This window comes from Rasamsonia emersonii, assembly GCF_000968595.1.
Source record: "Rasamsonia emersonii CBS 393.64 chromosome Unknown ctg1118621760037, whole genome shotgun sequence".
Classification (NCBI taxonomy): Eukaryota; Fungi; Ascomycota; class Eurotiomycetes; order Eurotiales; family Trichocomaceae; genus Rasamsonia; species Rasamsonia emersonii.
The window spans coordinates 1-16,957 of NW_013563250.1; the positions used below are offsets into that span (position 1 = coordinate 1).

General features: G+C 51.0%; 7 protein-coding genes across 7 annotated transcripts; 4 read left to right on the forward strand and 3 right to left on the reverse strand.

The window, feature by feature from the left end:
- Positions 1-1,233: 1,233 nt before the first annotated feature.
- Positions 1,234-2,538, reverse strand: T310_2712 (uncharacterized protein; the record flags this gene model as incomplete). The annotated part of the gene is made up of 5 exons (XM_013474377.1): positions 1,234-1,298; positions 1,415-1,422; positions 1,485-1,841; positions 1,916-2,391; positions 2,428-2,538. The coding sequence occupies 5 exons, from the start codon at positions 2,536-2,538 to the stop codon at positions 1,234-1,236; spliced, it is 1,017 nt and encodes a 338-aa protein (XP_013329831.1).
- Positions 2,539-2,877: 339 nt separating this feature from the next.
- Positions 2,878-3,254, forward strand: T310_2713 (uncharacterized protein; the record flags this gene model as incomplete). Its single annotated transcript, XM_013474378.1, has 2 exons — positions 2,878-2,969; positions 3,014-3,254. 2 exons carry the CDS (start codon positions 2,878-2,880, stop codon positions 3,252-3,254), a joined length of 333 nt encoding a protein of 110 aa, XP_013329832.1.
- A 531-nt stretch (positions 3,255-3,785) lies between these two features.
- T310_2714 (12-oxophytodienoate reductase) lies at positions 3,786-5,173 on the forward strand (the record flags this gene model as incomplete). Its single annotated transcript, XM_013474379.1, has 3 exons — positions 3,786-4,037; positions 4,112-4,747; positions 4,811-5,173. 3 exons carry the CDS (start codon positions 3,786-3,788, stop codon positions 5,171-5,173), a joined length of 1,251 nt encoding a protein of 416 aa, XP_013329833.1.
- A 987-nt stretch (positions 5,174-6,160) lies between these two features.
- Positions 6,161-7,959, forward strand: T310_2715 (uncharacterized protein; the record flags this gene model as incomplete). The annotated part of the gene is made up of 3 exons (XM_013474380.1): positions 6,161-7,404; positions 7,578-7,904; positions 7,956-7,959. 3 exons carry the CDS (start codon positions 6,161-6,163, stop codon positions 7,957-7,959), a joined length of 1,575 nt encoding a protein of 524 aa, XP_013329834.1.
- A 276-nt stretch (positions 7,960-8,235) lies between these two features.
- T310_2716 (MFS transporter) lies at positions 8,236-12,318 on the reverse strand (the record flags this gene model as incomplete). Its single annotated transcript, XM_013474381.1, has 9 exons — positions 8,236-8,804; positions 8,859-8,974; positions 9,034-9,387; positions 9,444-9,859; positions 9,912-10,145; positions 10,704-11,041; positions 11,102-11,683; positions 11,742-11,913; positions 11,971-12,318. 9 exons carry the CDS (start codon positions 12,316-12,318, stop codon positions 8,236-8,238), a joined length of 3,129 nt encoding a protein of 1,042 aa, XP_013329835.1.
- Positions 12,319-12,760: 442 nt separating this feature from the next.
- On the reverse strand, positions 12,761-14,618 carry T310_2717 (uncharacterized protein; the record flags this gene model as incomplete). The annotated part of the gene is made up of 6 exons (XM_013474382.1): positions 12,761-12,964; positions 13,015-13,162; positions 13,219-13,315; positions 13,365-13,557; positions 13,606-13,650; positions 13,707-14,618. The coding sequence occupies 6 exons, from the start codon at positions 14,616-14,618 to the stop codon at positions 12,761-12,763; spliced, it is 1,599 nt and encodes a 532-aa protein (XP_013329836.1).
- Positions 14,619-15,247: 629 nt separating this feature from the next.
- T310_2718 (Polyketide synthase) lies at positions 15,248-16,853 on the forward strand (the record flags this gene model as incomplete). The annotated part of the gene is made up of 2 exons (XM_013474383.1): positions 15,248-15,867; positions 15,914-16,853. 2 exons carry the CDS (start codon positions 15,248-15,250, stop codon positions 16,851-16,853), a joined length of 1,560 nt encoding a protein of 519 aa, XP_013329837.1.
- Between the last annotated feature and the right edge of the window lie 104 nt (positions 16,854-16,957).

The window sequence follows — 16,957 nt, forward strand, 5'->3', positions numbered from 1 at the left end:
AACTACATAAGCAGGCTTCGTCAGTCAAGAAGCTACTCAAAAAGGGTTCTCAAAGTCCTTCAACACCTTCAAAACGGGCGCTACAGCAGATAATAAAGGGTTGTGAGATAGCTCTATACAACGCTGCTATTCTAGCACAGGAAAACCACGATCTCCGTATGGCAAACGAGAAAGAGAAGCAGAAACGAGGGCGATCAAGGCGCCAGATGTCTCCTAATCAAGGCCTTTCTGTACAGGAAGCGAGAGATCTCATACACCAGAGAAACGAGCAAGGAGATGAGATACAGGAGATAGCTATGGGTTCTGCATCTCTACCTTCCAACGCGCCAAGACGTGCTCCACCAACATGTTCTAATTGCCATATTCAGGGACATATTAGAACTGGTTGTCCTACACGTCTAAATATATAGAACTCAATGAAATACACGTGTTTTGGTTGTTGTGTATAGCTTCAAGTTTTCGACCGCGGTCAGAATTCGATGTTGGTGTCCGGTTCGGTCGGGTGTCCGGTTCGGTTGGGAATTACGTTAGGTGCTTATAGGCTGACTAAGGCTCCAAGCGAGGGCGCCAGGCTAACCCGAAATGGTAACCTTCCAACATGTCTGTGTATATATTCTTGCCGAGTCTACCTCAACCACACTGCTTTTATAGAAGAGAGCTGATTAAATGGTCTTTTGGTCATTTCACAACTAGAGAATTTCCCCTGGTCATTGGTTTTACCTTTTCTTCATCAATTTAAACGGTGGTGTCTAAGTAAGCTAGGAATGGCGCGACCACGGTGAGAATTACCCGCGACTTAATCCTTGACTTAACTCATACAGATACCTAAACAGCAGGTGAGTGTCAGCTAGCACTGGTGGTTGACATAATCATACATAAGTAGTAATAATTTCCCTGGATATAATGTACGGATGAAAATGCATCTCCACTAAAAGTAGTAGAGAGGTTTAAAAAAAAATATTTAGTTTTCAATCGGTGCAATTCCCAGTTTATAAAATAGGAACATCGGATCCTACCTTAAGGCAATTGGCTCAATAAAGTACTGCCTTAGCTAGACTAAGGTGAAAGTACTAAGCACCTCTCATCCTATAGCCCTTGGAGCCGCTCTTTTTTTTTTTTTGAATACGGGTGATGGAATAATGAGTCGAGTGGTAGAAAACAGACACCACTATTCTTGGCTGTTTTGAAGTCATAGAAATGTTAATAGTCGAGAGATCTCTTGACTATAACCAATTACACCCTTCGAAGACTAGTAGCTCTTAAAATGAGATTCTTGCCCAGTTTAGGTTCAGTATGGTCTGAAACGTAATTTATCCAGCCAGCAGATGGAAATTAAGTCAGCCCACAACATGATATTGAAATCCAAAGAGCTCTTTGTATAATGTCTGCATATTAAGTGGTTAGACAGACGTACAGTTCTTTCTACATAAATAATAATTAATGGTGTGAACCCCCTAATAATACAGGTTGCCAACTGCCTTCACCTGTTTCCCACAATCTCTACCGACTGGGACATTGCAACCGTCTTCCGAATTCCATCCGTCTCCTCAAGGCCACGTAAGCTGGAAGAAGACCCTCCCTGAGCGGACAGACTATTTGGAAAACCCTGGGCATTGGAGATCAAACCGCTCTGGTCGGAACAAAAGTCGGGATGATTTGGCTGATTCCCCACAGCGCCGGGTTCATTCCATGTCTCATCAACGTTCCTCACTTTGCTGAGCTGATAACCGGAACCGTGGGATCGTTTCTTCGACGAGGGTCCGCTGTGGCCAACACGGCTGACCAGAACGTTCAAGGCAGGGAGGCAGGCGCAGATCAACCCGACGCCGCCTTCGGCATTGCTATGTTGATTTTGGAGTCAGTAAATGAGTTGTGCGAGGGAGCAAGGAGTTAGTTTCTGGAGAGCGTCACTTACCCCGTGAGCACGACTCGGGTGAAGACAATCGTCTGATCCGGAGAATCGCCATCTTTCACGATCATGACCAGTCGATAAAGACTGAATCCAGTCGCAAGACCTCCAGCACTCAAGAGATCAATAATCTTGAGCTTTCTCTCCATTGACATGTGGAGAGACCACGTCAAGGGCAGGGGCAGGATAAGAATCGCCAGATCGGTCACGACGCTCATCACCGAGTCTGCAGTAATAACGGCACCTTGATTGAGGCACGAGCCGCCGTGTTCAGTGCCCTCCCAGTAGGCCGAGATTGGCATACATATTCGGACCTTGATGATGAAAGCCGGAAGATAGTAACCCATCACGATCGCGAGAATGGCGTATACGACGATAACCACTTTGCGCGAGGGTGCAAAGATCCGAGCCAAGATCGCAAGTAAAGCAACTTTAACGAAGAAGGCCATGGGTGCGTAAAAAAGCGTCGCTACGTATGAGATCTGGAGGGGAAGCATCTTTGTTAATTAACTACTTACACGAAGTAGAAGAACTCGGGGGAAAGCAGCCAGAACATGATCGAATGCTAACCTTGAAAAATGTAACAAGCTCCGACTTGTAGACTTCCCATTGATGGTATCCTGCGCCATGGTGTCCCACTGTCCCCCAAAGACGTTAGAGTGAACTTCATCCAGGTTCCTCCATTAAGCAGTGAACACTCACAGAGGATTCCACAGATACAGTATCCCATAAAGAGCAGCTTACAGGCCTAAGTAAGCATCTGCCAGAAGCAACCATTCCAAGGGAAATCGGCTATACCCATCCAAAGAAACAGGCATCTGGGCAGGAATTAGCGATGAGATCGATGGTCAGAGGAAAGATTGTACTCACAATCATCAATCCCCAGTCTCTGCCGGAAATGGACCTTGACAAACAGGCGGAGAGCGGCAATAATGGAACATATCGGGATACACAGACACTGGGTCACAATGACCACTGTTCTCAAAACGTCCTTTGGATGGGCAAAATCTGGAGTCACCCCGGGAGGAGGGGGCATACCAGGTTCCGAGCCTGACATCTGGTGCTGTTGTTATATATTGACTATGGCAACAACAAAATTCACAGGATGGACCCTGAGGAAGAAATCCAAGCTCGACATCAAGGTCTGTTATCTGCATCAGAAGTCCTGCTCATGCTCACTCCCCTGAATGCGCATATCGTGCATGACGAAGCCTTCTGTGCCAACTTTTCTGACACCGGCATAGGTGCTCCCTGCCGTCGAGAAGAGATCAACACGGATACAGCCTTGTTCCAACCTTGTTCCAAAATTTTCGTAATCTTTTTGTCCACTGCTTCCGTCTCTTGACGCTTGCGTTTTCCACACTATGGAAAGCTAGCGAGTCTTCCACGCCGGCGAGGGTAAAATAAACTCGGACTAACTCGGCGACGACAGCCCTCTAGAGTTCGACGGAACGGTTAGCCTGAAGTCTCCATCTGTGTCATGACCGCCGTTGCATCGTATCAAACAGACTTGGCTTCACGAGAAGAATTTAGTTTGGCTAGTTCAGCCTGTATCTGATGATAATTGGCTCGGGTTGATACTTCCACACATCCTGAGCCGTTAGTCCGTGGGGGCTTTTCTGCTCACCCGATGCGGGTCTCAATAAATTTTACTTTGTACAGCACAACCGCGAACAACCGCGCAATCCGCGCTCTGGTCTTCCCCGACGAACAGGGTGAGACGCCATGGCGCTGGGTTGCAGGAATCAGGGATCTTGCGTGCTTGCTGCTGCATGTCCTCAGGAGTAGCACCATTCGAGCGGTATTTTCATCTATATCACGACACTCTCGTCTAGTACAGTCGCGCAACATCATCAGAGAAAAGAGCAAAAAAAAAATGGCTGCCCCGCGAGGACCCAGTTCCAAACTTTTCCAGCCCCTCGAAATTGCAAATGGGAAGATCAAACTCAAGCACCGGGTGGTTCATGCACCCTTGACCAGGAACAGAGGAGTCCCCTTGCACGCAACCAGCACGCCGGAAAATCCCAATCGTATCTGGTATCCAGGCGACCTGATCGTCGAGTATTACCGCCAGCGCGCGACTGATGGCGGTCTCATAATATCAGAGGGCATTCCGCCCTCACTGGAGGTAGGGTGCATACAAGCGCGAAGACACATTCAGCCTGCGTTAGCTTGTGCCTGACATTCATTTTCTGAACGCAGAGCAATGGAATGCCAGGAGTGCCCGGGCTCTTTACCGAAGAACAAGCTGCTGGCTGGAAGAAGGTGGTGGATGCTGTGCACGAGAAAGGCGGCTACATCTACTGCCAGCTGTGGCATGCTGGGCGAGCCACCATTCCCCAGATGACGGGTTCCCCTCCGGTGTCAGCGTCCGCCAGTGTCTGGGACTCGCCCGATGAATGTTACTCTCATATCCCCGTGGGCGCGACGGAACCTGTTCGCTACGCAGACCACCCTCCCATCGAGCTCTCGGTGCCACATATCAAACGAACCATCCAGGATTACTGCAACGCTGCAGAGACGGCGATGAAGATCGGCTTTGACGGCGTGGAGCTCCATGCAGGAAACGGCTATTTGCCCGAGCAGTTTCTGAGCTCCAATATCAACAAGAGAACCGACGACTATGGCGGTTCGCCCGAGAAGAGATGCCGGTTTGTCCTCGAGCTGATGGACGAACTGGCCAAGAGAATCGGCGAAGAGAATCTTGCTATTCGTTTGTCTCCATTTGGTCTCTTTAATCAGGCCCGCAGCGAGCAGCGAGTGGAAACGTGGACTCATCTTTGCAAATGTCTAAAGCAGCAGCATCCGTCTTTATCATATGTCAGTTTTATTGAACCGGTGAGTATGACGCTTGCTCGCACAACCAGTCAAAAGCCGAAAGGCAGCTAATGATTCTCTCAGCGCTATGAGCAAATCTTCAGCTACGAAGAGAAGGACCGTTTCCTCCAGAGCTGGGGCCTTGCCGACGTCACCCTCGACGGATTCCGCCAAATATTCGGCTCCACGCCATTCTTCTCAGCGGGAGGTTGGGACGACACGAACTCGTGGGGCGTGCTCGAGTCGGGCAAATACGATGCATTGCTCTATGGTCGGTATTTCATCAGCAACCCGGACCTGGTGGAGCGATTGAAAAACGGCCTGCCACTCGCGCCGTACGATCGCAGCCGGTTTTACGGTCCGTTCGAGGACAATGCCATTGGCTATACGGACTATCCGACTGCGAAAGAGCAGGGTCTTGATGATCGGAAAAGATGGCAAGACTGAGGAATCTTCGGCCTAGGTAGTCTCTGTCGACGGTCGCTGAATATAAGCTAGAGAACACATGCTGTGCTGCACTAAAAGAAATAGGACAAGCTATTCGTACCTTTCTGCCGAGAATCATCTCACTTGTCGAATTTGATATGCAGTGATTGGTTATACAGCTCTACAAGAAGCAACTCTAAACTAGCGTTAATGTCACTGCAATTACATTTCAAGCTAAAAAAAAATTGAAAAAAAAATTTATCCATCCCTACTTGGGCCAATCCTGCTGGATGGATCCAAGCAGCGCAGAGAAGAACAACACACACGGTCAGGCCTGAGAAGTCAAGATTTGGGGAAATGGGCAGCGGCGGGATAGACTATAGCCATTAGCAGCAAGTATAGCTGAAAACACAAAGAGGACATGTTATCCATTTAGAATATTGCAAGTATATAGGAAGATTAGGTGAATATCTAAGTATGCAGTACCGTCTCATTGACTCTCACCATAAATCCGCATGTGGCAGCGAAAATATATATATTTCTCTACTATTTTCACCACGCATATTAAATTAACATAAAAATATATAAATACTAGTAAACTAGATAATGTAACATACGAATAGTGAAATTTATAAAAAAAATTAGTTAAATTAGTATTTAGTTTGCCATCTTCTGCCTTAATCACAGCCTCGACGCGTTTTGGCATGCTGCAAATTAGTCGCTGAATAAATCATCTTCTAATGCCGCTTTAGGGTGACAGGGGTGAGGATTTCCCGCAGCAACACAACAGCCACCTCTTTGACTACTACACGTTCCCTCCATCACTAGTGACAAACCAGATGCCTGTCAGCCAGCACTGCTGGTTGACATAATTGTACATATCAGCTGGTATTTTGCCAGCAGAAGTGTACAATTGATTGACCAACCTCTTCTGTTTCTTATTGAACGCCTCTTCACAACACTCACAACCGGTGAAAAACTATGGCAGGAACTTGAATCCTAACAAGCATGTCCTTCCCCAAGCTGGCTGTAGGTACTCCAACACAAGCTCAGCTTCGCCCAGTGCAGCAAACTGACACTTCACAGTCGTCGCCAGCGCTCGATTCCATTGTCCGCGGCTACTTCTTCTGCCCCGGCTCTCGATGCTCACCAACGCGCACCCGCGTCTTTTCCACGCTTCCCCGCCGTAACCAGCACAGCCAGCACGCACAGTCGCCCTCCAGTTGGGAAAATGACCCTAATTCCAACATCACGACCTCCTCTCAAATCAATGAGGCCTTCGAGGAAGCCCTTCGTCAAATCGTCGGGCAGTTTCGGGCGCCCATCCGGTACGCCGTTGCTTATGGGAGTGGCGTCCTTGGGCAGAAAAACACCAGCAGAAAAGGTGGGCCCGGTCCGGACTGGAGTCCACACCCAGATCCCCCGAAAGCAGTAGTGGAATGGCAGAAGAGCGGCGCGAAAATGATCGACTTCATCTTTGGCGTCAGCCATACGCAGCAGTGGCATGACCTGAATCTAGCCCAACATCCGTGCCACTATAGCGGCCTGCGATACCTCCCCTACGCCAGTGCCGCCATAAGCCGCATCCAGGACTCCCTAGGCGCCGGCGTCTATTTCAACCCTTACATCACGGTCAACGGCACGATGATCAAGTACGGCGTCGTCAACTTGGACACCCTGGCCGCCGATCTGAGCGAATGGCGGACCCTCTACCTGGCCGGCCGTCTGCAGAAACCGGTTAAGATCTTGCGCGACGACCCGCGGGTGCGCCTCGCGAGTCAAGTGAACTTGGCTTCTGCCTTGCGCTTAGCGCTGCTGATGTTGCCGGAGCGTTTCACCGAACGGCAGCTGTACGAGCGCATCGCTGGACTGTCCTATATAGGCGACCCTCGAATGAATTCCTTTCTCTCGGGCGAAAACCCGAACAAGGTCTCCAACATTGTCCGGGGACAATTGCCTAGTTTCAGACAGCTCTATGCACCTCTGATGAACGAGCTGCCGAATCTGGACTTTAACGAGTCGTCCACGCAGCGCGACATCGACGGGGGGAATGAGGACGGCTTGAGTTTGCAGCAGGACATGGATCCCGTGAAGCGCGGGGATATGGTCCTGCGCCTGCCGCGCGCGTTCCGGAGGAAGCTATACGACCAGTACAAGAAGTTTGGCGTTCCTGCGAACTTGGATAATGGTGAGGCAGGCGAGTTCGAGCAGCGCATTGCCACGCACGAAGACCTCCCTGCCGTGATAGGCAAGTGTGTGCGGGCTACCGTGGCGTGGCCGAGTACGATTGAGGTCGTCAAAGGCGTGTTGACATCGGGGGTGGGGAGAAGTTGGAGGTATTTTACGGACAAGAGAAAACGGAGTCGGGAGAGATAACGGCTCTCTCACCCCGATGTTGTCTGTATAAAATCCAACGGCCTGGCAGCATTGGATGGCGTGCTTTATCTCAACCGAAGCGAGGATTGTCCAGGAGGAGGCGCTTCAGATCAAGTCTCCTCAATGTACCAGGAAGTGATGACAGAGATGACATGGCTTCAAGACAGTCGATGTTTCCATCTCATGCCATTCTCCAGACTTCCGGCTATGGCCATGGGGATCCGTCAAGAAACCACAAGCGTGAGACATGGATTTCTCGCCGGCCCGCAGATATCATTGCCTCTGCATTGATGTCCGAATCGTGTGTCTGCAGTAAAAGAGGTGTCCATGTTCCCAAACTGGCACTGCGACATCCAGAAACGGAATTTCTCGCCTTGTATGTACTCTCTTGGGCTCATATTTTGAAAACAAACCTTGCCCATGCTAGATAAAAGATCATTCTCAAGGCTCCTCCGTCGTTGTCTTTGTCCTCATGCAAATTAGTCTCGATTACGCACGCCGCAGGAGCTTTTCTGGTGCAAGGCTATTACTAAACTTGGGATTCTCAGGCAGTAACAGGTAGTCCTGTGAACCTCTATCCTCTCGCGAACCACAGATCGAATCGAGCAAGTCATGCCCTTCTGCCATACAGTATATACAAACGAGATATGAATGACTTTTTGGTCTGTTTTTTACCCCGACGAGCGAGTCTCAGCACGAATACTCTTCTACTCAGCCGCAAAGGCGACTAGGAACGACATGCCTCCCATCGCGATACTGAAAATCCACGCGTCCCTCAGACCAATCATGTACGCATTGAGGACGTCCTGGAGGATCTGCGGGTCCGGAAACGCCTCTCGAAGACCCGTAGCGCCAGCCTGAAGCACGCGTGCGCCGAGCTGTGGCGGTAGCTGCGCGACCATGCGGTTGTTCATGATGGCTTGGGATGATGAGACGCCGATGGTGCCACCGACAAATTGGGAGACTGACGTTGTCAGTAACAAAATATCTACCAAAGGGTGGTTAGGACTTGACTTGCATAGAACCGATGACACGGCGACGGCCGTATCAGCCCGTGAAGAAATCGCCTGTGCCACGATCAGCGGCACCTGCATGGCCGCGCCGACTCCTATGCCGGCAATGACCTGGTATCCGAGATAGTGCGCGGCCGGTGAGGAGATTTGCAGGGTGTAGATCATGGCCGAGCCAACGGTGGCCAGGACAGCACCGAAGAACAGGAAGGACGAATAATAGCCTACTTTGCCGATGGCTGTGGAGCTGATCAGACCTGAGATTGCTGGCATGCGCTTCTCGTTAGTAGGGTCCAAAGTCTACTGAAGACCACACGTACACATTGACAGCACTGTCGGCAGTGTGCGGAGACCGCTTTCCACCGGAGAAATCCCCTGCGATGCCTGGAAGTAAATTGGCAGATTGTACGTCCGAGCGAACTGACCGGCATTGGCACTACACCAACGTTCTGTCAGCAATGGCTACGTTCGAGAAACGGTTTCTATGCAACGTACAAGAAGCTGTACGCGGTGCAGAGAGCAATGCTTCTGCGTTTGACGATTCTCCCCACCAACAGAGCGCGTTCGCCCTGCCGCCACTCGAGAATCGCAAAGGCAATAGCCAGGACTCCAAAACCGACAAGCAAACCAATCGAAGTGCTTGAATTCCACGACGTAGTCAGACCGCTGTTCTGCAGCGTCAGACAGAAGCATATCAGTGCGCCGAGCAGCAGAACCATTCCAGGAAAATCGAACGCGAGCACACTGCGCTTGGCGGTTTCGCTGGGCGGGATGGCATGCTTCGGAGCGCGAAAGAAAGCAAGGATGATCAGGAATGTCGTGCCTCCGAGGGGGAGGTTGATCCAAAAGCTGTCAGAAGGATTAGCAATACAATATTTCTGCAGACGGGGGGCTATATAACCCACCACCACCGCCACGACACATCCTGCGTAAACGCACCACCAACAATCGGCCCCAGGACAGACGCACAGCACCAGATGAGTCCAAACGACCCCATAACAGCAGGCAACCACTTCGGTCGTATGATATACGCGCAGATCGTGTAGCAGCCAGCAGTCAGCCCCGCCCCTCCAGCACCCTGCACCGCGCGTCCCACGATGACAGTCGCGCTGTCCCTCGCGACGGCGATGATGACGCTCCCGACCTCGAACCAGAATATGCTCGCCAGGAAGACGGCCTTCAGGCTGAAAAGCTTGTACGCCTTGCCCCAGAAGGCCTGAAAGGCGGCTAGCGTCATGAAGAATGCGGAGCCGTACCACCCGACTTGGTCGACGCTGTGGAATTCGACTGTTATCGTTGGGATGGCTGTTGCGATGATGTTCTGTGGAAGTTAGTGTCTACTTATACACATGTAGCCAGAGGCGTTAACGTACCATATCGAGAGCCACAAGAAACATGGCCAAATATAACGCGAGGACCAGCAAGATCTGCAAAAATCCATTTGGATAGGATGTAGATGTCTCCGCGTTGTCACTAGGAGGTAGATTCTGGGCAGGTTCTGGTGTTTCTTTTGTTGCGTCGACTTCATGTCCAGATGATCGAACTGGTAATGATGGTTCTTCAAGCTGTGCCTTTGACTTGGAATGATCTGGAGCCATGGTCTTCATCTATTGATATGTTGTCTGGTCGGAGGATTCGTAAAAAAAAAGAATAGGATACGGAGAGTGAAATGGAGAAGGTAGTTGTGTTCAATACGTTGTCTGGTTTTTTTTATGGACATATAGTACTCTAGGTATCTGCTGCTAATTGTTCAGCTGTTAGATTAGCACCGGAGGATTTTGCGATCCGTATGCCGGCCGTCCATCTAGATATATAGGTACCCCTGTACTTCAACTCCAGGGACGTAACAGAGGGCAATTCGTCGATTCTGAGTGGATTTTGCTTATTATAAAAAGAAAGAAAAAAAAAAAGACACTTTCCCACTAGGTAAGATCATTTCACGAAACCGTGTCTATATAAGTACCGTTACTGTTTCATCTAACTGTTCCTGTGAATGCCGCACTCTCTTCCAATAAAATACTTTTCTACTCAAAACCCTCAGTTAATGATTCTATGTATGTACAGTACAGTACATAGGTACACTACAACACCACCTCCTCCCTCCTCCTCCGAATCTCCACCTTCATCACCGGATCCGCATCCAGAAACACTCCCATCCTGCGCACCTGCGGCCGCTGCCCTTGGGGAATCCTCCAGTCGTACTTGAGCAGGATATGACTCAGGGCAATCTTCAGCTCGTGCGCGGCAAAGAAGCGGCCAGGACAGGCGTGAAGGCCGTAGCCAAAGCCGAGATGGTCGGGACTGGTGCCGACGAGACTCGCGGCGGTTTCTTTAGTAGGATCTGATCGCATGCGCAGGAAGCGATATCCGTCGTACTGTTCTGGGTTTGCGTATACGGACGAGTCCCAGTGTCGGTCTGCTAGGACCATTATGGATGTCCCCTTGGGCAGTCTTGTCCCGTCTGATAGTTGGACGTGGTCGGTTGTGATGCGGCGCATACTTGCTTAAAAAAATGATCCTGTCAGTTTACCATTTATCTGGCAGATTGGGAAACATGACATACTGATGCCAATAGGCTTGAGCCGCTGCGTCTCCTTAATGACACTGTCCAGCAACTTCAGACTCTGCTGCGACGAGAAGCCCTTCCATCCTTTCTCGCCAATCTCGCTGATGACTTCCCTGCGCAACGGGTCGATCAATTCCGGGTGCTGGGCGAGTTCGAACAGGACCTGCGTCAGGAGATCGGTCGTGGTATGCGCGGAGACAAAGACCAAAACCATCTGCGCGATTGCAGGGTCGTATGGCCGGCCTTTGGCTTGATCCTCGAACCACTTGAGTGCGTCGTTGTGCTGGGCGGCTTGATGATCCGCGCGACGCTTTTCGAGAACGGCGTTCACGATTGCGCGCGCTTCTTTGACCGTCGAGCGAAGCTTGCGGCACGAGGGCAGAAACCAATGCACGATCGGTCGTGCGGCAGGACTCCAGGCGCGCATCTCGTGCACTGCTCGCATGGCGTGGACAGTGTACTCGGTGGAAATCTTCAGCCAGGAAGGATCACGGCACAGTTCAGGACCGGTGAACACGCGCGACGAAATGCGGGCGACGATTTCGAGAACCATCGCCTTCAGCGGGACGAGATGCCAGTCTGTCATCTCCTTTGGTTAGCTGATCATCTCCTGATCAAGAGAAACTTGGATCATCACCTTTTCTGTCAGTAAAAGTCTGCTCAAGCGCGAATGCAGTTTCCTCAGACAGAGGCTCGGTGACCTTCGCTAGATCCTTGTTCAAATGTAATCGAATCACTTCTTTGAGGATATCCGAGTCTTGGGCACCTTCGGAGAAGACCTCAAAACCGGGGTACCTCGACATGGTATGCTGCAACACATCAGTGTTTCAATATTAGTTCGGTGATTCTTTAGCCAGACCACAAACCTCCGCCATAAACCTCGCAAAGCTAAGACGAGGATCATTCCTAATCTCTGGAATAAACTTTGGCATGAGCACCGTCAGGCGCCCGAATTCCGAGTTGACTTGGAAATTCCTGCTTTTTCCGTTTCTCGAGTTCTGCAAAAAGTTGTCGATGATCCCTCTTGCATTGTGGACAAAGTCTTTTCTTGCGCTGGCGACGGACAGTCCGAACAGTTTCCCTGGGTTGGCGACTGAAAGATTGGGTTGGTTGGAGTGATGATTAAGGAAAAGCAACAAGGGAAGAAGGACTAGAAGAGCAGCTACGATATAGGATTGTGCTGGCAGCCAAGTGGCGTTGAAGATATTATCCATGACTGTAATGGCTTGGTGGACGGAAGATGGCTCAAGGAGAGGTAATCAGAACGAAATACGGAAGAGGGTGGAGGTCTGGCAGGTATATATACCTGTCACTGGCGGAGCTCAAATTCCAGGATATTGTGTCCAAAATATGCTGACGCATCGCATATAAAGCTTAAAGCCCATGTCAAGTGTCATGCCTAGTTCTTGACCTTCCCTTACTGGTGGGAGGAGACATGGTTCACTGTTTGCGAAACCAACCTCGATGTTCTACAGTTGCATGAGATCAAGATTTGCAGTCGTGAGCTTGCAATATATGGCTACAGACTTCTTGCCGTTTATCTACACCTACGGTGCCGCTGCATGCGTCCGGCATACAGACCTGCAATGGAAGCAACGCCTAGCCGAGCATATTCGTATTCTGCTGTCATTGGACCTGACCCAGACAGATTTGAATCTACGTCTCTCGCCTCTTGATCTCAATCATGGCGCCAAAATCCGGATTGACAAGCAGCTCATTGCTCCAGGTTTTCGGCTTCACGCCGTCCTTCAAGCGGATGTCGTAGTTGCGGAGAATCTCAATGATGATCGCCTTGATCTCGTAGACGGCGAAGAAGCGTCCGGGACAGGCTTGGTAGCCGTGGCCAAAGTTCAGGGATTCCTGGGGGTCAAGTTAGTAAGCGGTTCGCCCAGTCATGTTTTTGCTCATACCTCGTTGGTCAGGACAGCCTGGTGTTTCGCCTCGCGACCTGGAATCTCGCGTAGTCTGGCGAAGCGGAACCCGTCGAAGACTTCTGGGCCAGGATTCCCTGTTTCGGCGTTGTACTCTGGGCTCAAGAACTCCGTTGAGGTTGAGTTGCTGACGGTGGTTAATTGTATGCACAAGTACAGTACAATGGACCGGAGCAGACTCACTAGACCCCCCACAGCGGCCAGGCGACCAAAGTGCCCTTTGGCAAGGTGACGCCGTTAGAGAAAGTATAATCCGTCAGACAGGTTCGAGCGCCGGTCACTACACTGTCAGTGCAAGGCGGAACAAGGGCCTGCAGGTATCAGCCTACCAAGAATCAGCGGACTGCAGCGTTGACTCTCCTTGAGGAAACTATCAAGCTTCCTCAGCTTCTGGAAGGAGCTCTTCGTCAGGTAAGCGTGTCCTTTCGCGTCCTTCTTCAGGCCGTCTTCCTTGATGACCTGCTCCAACTCTTCTCGCAACGGCTCAATGTGCTCAGGGTATGTTGCCAGGTGGAAGAGTGCCTGCGGGACCAGTTAGACAAGCTATCAACTAAGCGCACCAGTACTCACAAATGTCACCGTCGTCGAGGTGCTGTGTATCGAAACAAAGGATAGCTGTTCCAGTCATGAGCAAGCAGCCTGTCCGCACGCCATCCACGGTCCCTACCTACCACCATCTGGTTGATACCCACGCGCTCGGCATTCTTCTGTTTTTCAGGCATATGATTCAACAACCACGAAACGAAGGCGCCTCTGCTTCCTGCTTTGATCGGTTCAGATTTCTCCGAATTATGCCTTTTCAAGACATCTGCCACTATGGGGGCCATCTTGTCGCGGGCAAATTTCAAGTCTCTCTGCGCCTTTCGCACTTCCGGCAGGAAGGGAACAACAAGCGGACGAATGAGAGCGTTCCATTTCTGAGAAGCGTAGGCTACGGCCATGCAGTCCCTCGTGTAGTTGATGGAGGCCTGGATCCACTCCTCCTCGCGAGACAGGGGCAGGCCGACAAAGATGCGCCCACTCAAGGTGGCGACGAAGCGTAGCATCTTGGCGTGGACCGGGATGGGCGTCCACTCTTTGGGCCTACCCAACTCCTTTTCGAAGGCATAGTCGCACTCATCCTGTAGTAGGGGGAGAATGTCGGCGATGCTCTTGGTCAATTCGTCCTTGATGGTAGCCACTACGGGTTCCTGGTGTACACCAAGATGGGTGTATCGCCCTTGGAACATCTCGTAGACGCTCGTCAAGAATGAGAGCTGGCTCGTTGGAGCAACCATGGCATCTTTGTACGTCGACATTGGCATTATCACGCGGGGTGGTTTGACAGGGATAATGAACGGAGTGTCAGGATACTTCACACAGCACAATCTGTCAGCGTGAAAGTCGTAGCACAGCTGCAATATCTTTACCTTCCGGTAGCCCTCGAGTATCGCATCTGAGTAGTCCGCTTTACCGGGTTCTCCCATGACGGGGAAGTCGAGCTTGGGTCTCGCTCTCCATGCGCGCAGCTTCTGGATGAGCCATGCCACGCCTAAGAGGATGGCGAGAAGCCAAGTGTGCTGCGGCAGTGTATTCAGCGACATGAGGTGTCTGTCGCTCGTCGTTCAACACCAGGTATGTACATTGAGCATGGAACGATTGAGAGGTTGGGGGCTCCAACCTCCCAAGAGACAAACATGCAAGCCATGATATATGAGTGCTACTCGAGCCATGACTCGCATCTGTCCCGCTTTTTGCGATGCCAACGTACTGGAAGTAAGCATTGCTATTGCTAATTGATAATTGATTGCGAAGTGTTGGTTGACGCCTTTCCATGTTAGGAGAGAAGGCACGGGACCCGCCAATCATGTGCTCAGATCACGCATTTCCTTGATGGATTTCATGGAAATCTAGCGTCCTGCAACTTCGTCCTTCTGCACCATTTGCCAGAAAGGGAACTGCTTCGAGAGAATGGAATGATGATATCGCTGGAGATTTCGCAACCTTTACCGATCTCACCAAAGGACTCAGGCGGGGAGTATGGATAAGACGATAGATGGAACTGATACAATTTGGATCGATGAAGATTATTCAGATTTTGGCCTCGATCGCAGGTTGTACACATGCACATAAATCTGCTGGGGCTGCCGTTCGTTTAAACAAGTCGTGCAGCTGTGCATTGTGCTGCGACCAAGCACACGATATCAACTAATTGCCTCTAAACTTCCCAAACATGGCCACGAACGGGGTTCATGTCAATGGCAGTGTGTACACAAACGGCGTCAATGGGCACTCGGGCAGCGTCAACGGCATTGGGGACGGTGGCACGAGAGCCTCAGATGCATCTCTCCTGCCTGAGCCCATGCCAGTTGCCATCTGTGGCATGGGCCTGAGACTGCCCGGCGGCATTCGCAATGACTCAGACCTCTACGATTTTCTGGTCAACAAGAAAGATGCGCGAAGGCTCGTGCCCAAGGACCGTTTTCACATTGACAGCTTCTACAGCCCACACGCAAAACCTGGAACGATCATCACCCAGTATGGATATTTCCTCGAGGATGTCGACTTTTCGAAATGTGACCTCTCCATGTTCAACATGACGCCTGCTGAGGTCGAACGCCTTGACCCGCATCAACGGATACTCTTGGAGGTCATCCGCGAGGCCTTCGAAAGTGCAGGGGAGGCAGATTTCAGAGGCAAGAAGATTGGCACATATGTGGGTAGTTTCACTGACGACTGGCTGGACCTTTTCGGCAAGGATGTTCTCGATTTCGCGCCGTATCAGCTCCACGGAAAGATGGACTTTGCGCTTGCGAATCGGGTCGCCTATGAGTATGACCTGCAAGGGCCAAGGTACGTTCAAATGCCGAAACCGGAGCAGAAGCTGACCTGTTGCAAGCATGACAATTAAAACGGCATGTTCTTCTTCTGCGCTGGCCATCCACGAGGCCGTGTATTCCATTCGTTCGGGGGAGTGCTCGGCGGCCATCGTCGCCGGATCCAATTTGAACCTGGTCCCCGGCTTGTGGGTTGGAATGAGTGCGCAGATGACGCTTGCGCCGGACGGTTCGTCCAAGACCTTCGATGCGTCTGCCGACGGATACGCAAGAGGAGACGGTGTCACGGCTCTCTATGTGAAGCGACTCGATGAGGCTATCCGAGATGGCAACCCCGTTCGGGCCATCATCAGATCCACATCCAGCAATGCCGACGGTAGGACGCCCGGCATGACCATGCCGAGCACCGATGCACAGGAAGCTCTTATTCGCCGTTGCTACGAGGCGGCATGTCTAGACTTTTCTGGGACCGCCATGGTCGAGTGTCACGGCACCGGCACTGCCGTTGGCGATCCTATGGAGGTTGCGGCCGTCGCAAGATGCTTCGGCGAAAAGGGCATTTACATTGGTTCGGTCAAGCCGAACCTGGGGCATGGTGAAGGTGCCTCTGCAATTACCAGTGTTGCAAAGGCCGTCTTGTCTCTCGAGAACAAGACGATTCTCCCAAACATCAAGTTCAACACGCCAAATCCCGCAAGTAAGTGTTATGACTGCTGGTCCAGGTCGCACGTCGATCTTGGACATGATTGGAGGGTAGCAAAGGAGAGAGATCTCAGTATCCTAGATATGTCTCAGAGTAGGAATGTAGCAGCCTGCATTCCAATACCCATCCATTGTGATCAAGACAGTCTCTATATGTGGACTTCTTGCCACATCTCGGGCGAAAGAGAAGCGGGGTCATTGCGAGTCATGCAGATGGCACAGTCTGTCCCACTACCCAATTCGGAAAACATAATTGTCACGATAGCCGAACAGCCACGAAGTGGCGTTCAGGATAAGTGACGTTCCTCAGTGAGTCAAGAAATATACAACTGGACAACTCCCACGTTTACCATCAATAAATCTTACAACCACGCCAACTAACCCATTGGTTCTCGACCACATTC